Genomic DNA, 7,071 nt, shown 5'->3' on the forward strand with positions numbered 1-7,071 from the left:
TCCACTTGCACAGAAAACAAATGATCTCCCCAGCAGGGAACACGGGGACCTTGTTACATAAACAAATAAATAATAAACAGCCTACTTTTCGGATAAAAACATTAAACTTCAAAAGTTGAAGGCTTGAACGCCTGAAATTGCTTTGACTCCTCAGAGTGAGTGAATCCTTTTTCTCATTCTGGATATCACGTTTCTTATGGCCGCACGAGACGCCCTTTGAAAGCGAGCAGTATGAAATGCATAGCAGTAATTTAGACCAAAATCCGCTGGAAATTAATGAATAGACAGCCCCATGGCGGTGGCCCTACTTTGCCATTCAATGTAAACAAATCCACGAGGTTCTCTCAGTTTTTGAGTCTGATCCAAATTAAATCTTCTGGGAAGGGAGTGCGCAGACCTCTCCTGGGTTTTCTACATAACCTGATTCAATGTTGTTATACCCAATAAACTCGAACTGAATAAAATTTTAAATTTTTGTGAAGCTTTCTTTTAGACTGGTTATTGGTGTAAATTGTTATATTGGTTTCTTGCCTTTATTTATATAATAATATTTTTAGCAATATTCTGTGAACAATGTTGTCGTGGAAGGCAAGTAGGGGTACACAAGTCTATCCGAATTTTCTTTTGACTTCTAATTTATACCTCTGGGTGAATCCATATTCTAAAGGGGTCTGGTGGTTATGGCTAAACCATCCAGCGCGAAATGTGAAAAGGAATATGATGTTTGACCTATGATTAGTTAGTATCGGTAGTTAATTTAGCAGATCTTTCTTGCAAATCCCCAAAGGACTGCTCAGTTAGCATTCGTTTTGGTTGCCACTTTCTCCCCATGCCCTTCTTGTGTATGATCGCCTTGCACTCTCTCTTTCCGCTTCGAAGCATCTCCTAGTCGTCTCGTTAACTCTTGAGAGGCCGATGCTGGCAAAGTACAATAATAAAATGTACGAGTATTTAATGTGATACAGTTACAATAATTATTAGGCATACGTCGATATACTTAAAGGGGAATGTTTTAACATTTGTAAAAAATTAAATAACTTATAAGAAAAAAATACTATTTTTAACATCTTTGTCAGTCCCATATAGCAGTGATTCCAGCTAGTGTGCCTTTAAAGTGATTTTTTTTTAAGTCTGATTTTGGAATTTTATAAGCCTTAATAAATTTTATTTACTAAATGTGAAAAATGTAAAACCCTCTTACCAAAATTCTAGCTGTACAATTTGCCAGCTATAATGTTTGGAAATAAAACTACGCTGCCATAGATAATATTTTTGTATTGTTTTTATGGTCATGGGAAAACAGTCATACTGGTTTGTCAATAATTCACCAAAATAATTATACTTAATTCTTAATTTATAAATATATTCAGACATTCTTCACAGTTATCAGTCGTTTATCTTGATTTATTTATTTAAATTCAAAAGCAACCAATTGGAATAGCCGGAAGGGGGGTCTAGGTGCCTGAAGCGAGTTCTCTAGACCTGTCAATCTCTCCGCTACTAACCAATCATCGAGAGCCATACACCCGACTTCCTCGCATTTGGGGAAAAGACGTGGACGATGCACGCAGCACAGAGTAAACACTCGTGTGTCCTCGAGCTCTGAGGGAGGGACGGAGCTAACTGTCAGAGAGAGAGAGAGAGAGAGAGAGAGAGAGAGAGAGAGAGAGAGAACAAGCGAATGAGAAAGAAGGCATGCAACACAGCGTTGCACTGTAATACTGGATTGTACTTCAACTGGAGCGGTTTGGCAGGTTTAAACACATCAAAACAGAACAAAGAGACAGACTTTACAGCACCATAAAAGAATAGCTAAAAGAAAAGAAATAAAGGGACGACGCAAGTGAAATCGCGGTGGCTAAATAACAAAAGAATTGACGAAGAACAACGTTAAATATTTTTTCTATTGCTAACGGACCACGCGATTGGACTTATTATTTTTCATTACAAATTGCAACTTCTTCAAGCGCCAGAACTTTCTTGCGGGACAAAGTTTTTAAACGATTTCAAATCTTTCATTTTCTGATCTTTGTAAACGAAAACATAGGACTGTTGGACTTCCAAAGGCTTTTCAACGTTGACATTTAACTGGAATTTACTTTTTTTCCAATCAGTTATATGTTTGAAATATATGAATACACAAATTATTCACGATACGGATTCTCTCCTCTCGTCAACGTTGTTTGTCTCCTGGCTTTATGTTGATGGTGTTTGTCGAAACACAACTCAGACTTTTAAAGTTTGAATAATTCATGAGATATAATTTGCCTGCATTAAAAAAGTTTCTGCAAAAGGGAGGGGGTTATCAGCAAACATATTCATAAGGTTAGCGGAATGGCCACAGCGGCTTCCAACCCTTATCTACCCAGCAGCAGTATATTATCGTCCGGCTCGATCGTGCATTCGGACTCCGGAGGTGGGATGCAGCAGGGCAGTGCTGCTGTAACCTCAGTGTCCGGTGGGTACAGAGGAGACCCAGCGGTTAAAATGGTACAAAGTGATTTCATGCAGGGCGCAATGGCAGCGAGCAACGGGGGACATATGCTGAGCCACGCTCACCAGTGGGTGACGTCCTTGCCTCACGCTGCAGCGGCGGCTGCAGCTGCCGCAGTGGCCGCAGCTGAAGCCGGATCGCCTTGGTCATCTAGTCCTGTTGGCATGACAGGGAGTCCGCAGCAGCAGCAGGACGTAAAAAATAACTCGGGGAGAGACGATTTGCACTCGGGGACTGCGCTGCATCACAGGCCCCCTCATTTAGGTCCCCACCAGACTCACGCGGGTGCCTGGGGTAGCACAACCGCTCACATCCCCTCCATAACTGCAAGCCAACAGCAGCAGCAGTCTCTTATTTACTCGCAGACGGGAGGCTTCACGGTGAACGGCATGCTCAGTCCACCGGGTAGCCAGAGCCTTGTACACCCGGGTTTGGTGCGTGGCGACACACCGGAGCTCGATCACAGCAGCCACCACCACCACCATCACCACCAGCATCAGCATCACCAGCAAGCACACCATGGAGTGAATAACCACGACCCGCACTCGGACGAGGACACGCCGACCTCGGATGACTTGGAGCACTTCGCCAAGCAGTTCAAACAACGCCGGATCAAACTGGGCTTCACACAAGCAGACGTGGGATTGGCGTTGGGCACTCTATACGGGAACGTCTTCTCGCAGACCACAATCTGTCGTTTCGAGGCTCTCCAGCTCAGCTTTAAGAACATGTGCAAGCTGAAGCCGTTGTTAAATAAATGGCTGGAGGAAGCAGACTCTTCCACGGGCAGCCCCACCAGCATTGACAAGATAGCGGCTCAAGGCAGGAAGCGCAAGAAGCGCACCTCCATCGAAGTAAGCGTGAAAGGCGCGTTGGAGAGCCACTTTTTAAAATGCCCCAAGCCTTCGGCCCAAGAGATAACCTCTCTAGCGGACAACTTGCAGCTGGAAAAGGAGGTCGTGAGAGTTTGGTTTTGCAATCGGAGACAGAAAGAGAAAAGGATGACGCCCCCAGGAGTGCCGCAGACGCCGGAGGATGTATATTCTCAGGTCGGCAATGTGAGTGCAGATACACCGCCCCCCTCCATGGACTGCAAACGAATGTTCAGTGAGACATAGAACAGCATACTAAAAAGACTAAAATATTTTATATATGACTAATCTGATAAAACACAGACTATCTTGAAGATAGCAAAGCATTTTGATACTGTGATTGTGAGGGAATATGATTGAGACTGCAAATGTGTTATATATTTTTTTCACAAGACAAAAATCACCATTCTTCTTTCCCAACCCTAAATCGCCCGCTAATCTTCTTCCAGGCCCTTAAATGTTTTAACCTAAAAGGCTGTGTCTGCTCTTTCTTTCAGGGACATTTTTTAGTAGATTACTTAAAAGATGCAAGTTTAACTGGGCCGAGCGAACCGGGCGACCAGAGGGTGACAACTACAAGTTCGTTCCATCAGGTAATTTTGGCGCATTAACTTCAATTGGAAAATACAAGAAATTTGAAATGAACTACGAATTCTATGCCCCTACCCTGTTATCATAATGTCTTCTTTGAGAGAGGCAAAAAACGCAGGCAATTGTGTATGTTGTTACGGGACATTAAACCTCAAACAAAGGGATGAAATTCAGCTGAAGAAAAATGCGAAGAACAGTGACATCCACGAAGCTTCCGTCCAGCTTGGCAGAGAAGACTGCATGGTTTGATATTATCCAAAAATGTGGAATGGATTTTTTTCCTGGCCTTCCAGCCCTTATAAAAACAACAAAAGACTGCCCCGATCTCCAAGATCACATTTTTTGAAATTGTTTTTTATTATAAAGAACTGAGACTTACGTGGATTTTTGAGGAAAAATAAATAAATCAAAGAGGACATTTGAAAAGACTGAATATTTCGCAGCTGCACCTCTTTGAAAATCTCCTGTGCGAACATCCGTTGCCAAGTGGGCCAGAGTTGGTGCTGTGGATGTTTTCATGTGCTGCAATTTCCAAGCAGTATTCTTTGGTAGGTTTTAATAAACAAGACTATGTAAAGCCGGCAATATAGATTCATTAGATCAGATGCTGATCGGAATTATTTACTTAATATTTTTCATTAAAATGCTTTGTTTTAATATTTTATTCGGGATAAATATGAACTATTCCAAACAGTTATTTATTTCCCCAGATTTGTGTAAAATGTTCTCTCCCTGTTTTCGTTGTTGACCTTATTTGTTTTGTTTAATTTTGTATTCTCATTTCTAAAAGAGCACAAATCTACACGAGCTGACTTTGACAGTAGGTAATAAGGGTATATTTTGATGTGATGATTTGATTGTAATTTAATTTCAGTAGTGATTCCGTAAGAGATGATCGAGAACAATAAATTTGTTAGAATGAAACAAGATTGTGTGTTGTGCCTAAGCTAGTAGTGTTTATAATTTGTAGGATGCATTCAGAGCAACTTTGAGACAATTTTGTTAATGCCATAATTTAATGACACGCATAACAGAAGTAAAACCCGAGCAGAATTCCAGCAATTTAGAGATTCTTAATAAAATGCAACCGTCAAAATATTTAATAAAGCATTTCCTTTAAAAAACGAGAATGCAAAACAAATAGATCCGTGTATGTAGTAAACGTTTAGGCCTCGTTTGGATGTTTGAGGTTGAAACATTGTGTATTGAGTCTGTATTACACTACCTTCATAGACAAAACATATTGCTAATCCAGTGAGTTTTCTTTCGCTGCTTTCAGTTTTACTGTTGAAAATAAATTAAACGTACAACTATTTTTTTTTAGTTGGAAGCAGATGGATGTTGTCACTGTGACTAGTAATAGAGACGACAACGCTTAGTACATCTCAAGAGAGGGAGCACAGGAAAAAGTTGAGTGTTTACAGTGTCGCGCGCTTTAGGCTGCTTTAGTGATGCAAACTGTAAAATCCACGTCGTGCTTACTGGATACTTAGATTTATTGTTACATTGATCTGCCGAATTTATCAAAATTGAAAACTAACATAAACTGAACACTGATAATGCTAACTAATATTTGAATAATATCTATCTATCTATCTATCTATCTATCTATCTATCTATCTATCTATCTATCTATCTATCTATCTATCTATCTATCTATCTATCTATCTATCTTAAATCTCGCTTAATAGCAATTAACACTTTGCAATATGACGTTGGCTCCCTAGTAAAAAAAAAACCTAAAACACGTGTTCCCATGTATTTTGAATATTTCTTAATTTTTTACTTTATAGCTTTTTACAACATGGTAAAATATTTAGGACAAGTATACTACATTAGTTAATTTGTAATTTTCTCAACAATTTCAGAGTTTGTTATCTCTGTTCTGCGTTGTGTCATTATCAGAATATCGAATATCGCGCCTGCTTTACACTTCGTGTAGTGATGACCTAAATATTTGTCCCCAAGCGTGGCAAACACCACTTTATATAAATTGTCTGGTTTGCATCATTAAAGAGAGGGTCTGTGTTGACAACAGACTACATATGCAATCAATACAGTCGAACTAATAGGCCTAATATAATTCATGCCAAACCCTTCAGAAGGTATAAAACTATATAACGATTTTTATATATATAAAAAAATATTGGTTAAAATTTGTCAAGGCAAATATTGGAGATAAAATTGGCTTGAATTAAACTTTGCAGACCAAATTCTTTGTAAGTTAAAACGTTAGTGTGATCGCTTGCTCTTCAACTTTTTTATACGATGACTGTTCGGCAAACGCGCACTTTTCTCTCCAAGGTTTAAATTTCGCGGATGAATTCCCATACACTAGTTGCTTAGCAACTAAATTCAATCAATGTTATAGAAGTATGAATCCTCCTCTTTGTCCCTGTTAATAAAGGTGGCACTCTGACATTAAAACTGATTTTATACACGAGTCAAATTAATTCTGTCGTTGAAAAGTAGGCTAAATATAGGAAATTAAAAATGTCTAAAAATGTCAATAATGTACACGTATGAATTTGATTGCTGTGTGAAAATTTCTTGTTTAAACCTAATGTTGATTTTGTTCAGTTTAAATTGTTTAACTGTTTCAGATTGTTTAACTATTTCAGATGTCTTCAGTGGCGTTCCATGTTGTTTTTTTATTTATTTATTTATTTATTGAGGGGGCCAGCCTTAACATGGCACAACTAAATATTTAACATTTTAATTTGTACAATACTATGCAACTGTAAATCTAAAGTGAAAGTGTGTGATTTTGGATTGAGACTGAGGGAATATGGATCTTAGCAAGCAGATGACAAACTGCACAAAAATACATAGTCACATGACTTTCGACCCACGTGTTCAGATGTGTCCACTGGTGATAAAATACTACAAAAGAACTGCGAATAACATTATCTGGAAAATGTTCAACAAATTCATCAAGACTTTTCTCCTATTTTAAGATAAAAATGATAAGATCAAAATTTGATATGGTCTTTATATTGAATACGCAGACATTTAAACAAAACTATTTAACATGCATCTATACGTAATAAAATAAGTGTTGCATATTTTCAAATTATTTATGAGTTCTTATATTTTTAAAAAGAGGTTTAGTTT

At 38.6% G+C, this 7,071-nt stretch overlaps 1 protein-coding gene across 2 annotated transcripts; it reads left to right on the forward strand.

Moving 5' to 3' along the window:
* Positions 1 to 1,444: 1,444 nt before the first annotated feature.
* pou3f3b (POU class 3 homeobox 3b) lies at positions 1,445 to 5,310 on the forward strand. 2 transcript variants are annotated; one of them, XM_055212995.2, is made up of 2 exons: positions 1,445 to 3,543; positions 3,864 to 5,310. In XM_055212995.2, the coding sequence occupies exons 1-2, from the start codon at positions 2,335 to 2,337 to the stop codon at positions 3,975 to 3,977; spliced, it is 1,323 nt and encodes a 440-aa protein (XP_055068970.1). In that variant the 5' UTR covers positions 1,445 to 2,334; the 3' UTR covers positions 3,978 to 5,310. The 2 variants fall into 2 exon arrangements, with proteins under 2 accessions (XP_055068970.1, XP_055068969.1); XM_055212994.2 differs by having other exon boundaries at positions 1,449 to 3,552; positions 3,864 to 5,307.
* Positions 5,311 to 7,071: the final 1,761 nt, after the last annotated feature.

This window comes from Misgurnus anguillicaudatus, chromosome 8, assembly GCF_027580225.2.
Source record: "Misgurnus anguillicaudatus chromosome 8, ASM2758022v2, whole genome shotgun sequence".
Lineage (NCBI taxonomy): Eukaryota > Metazoa > Chordata > Actinopteri > Cypriniformes > Cobitidae > Misgurnus > Misgurnus anguillicaudatus.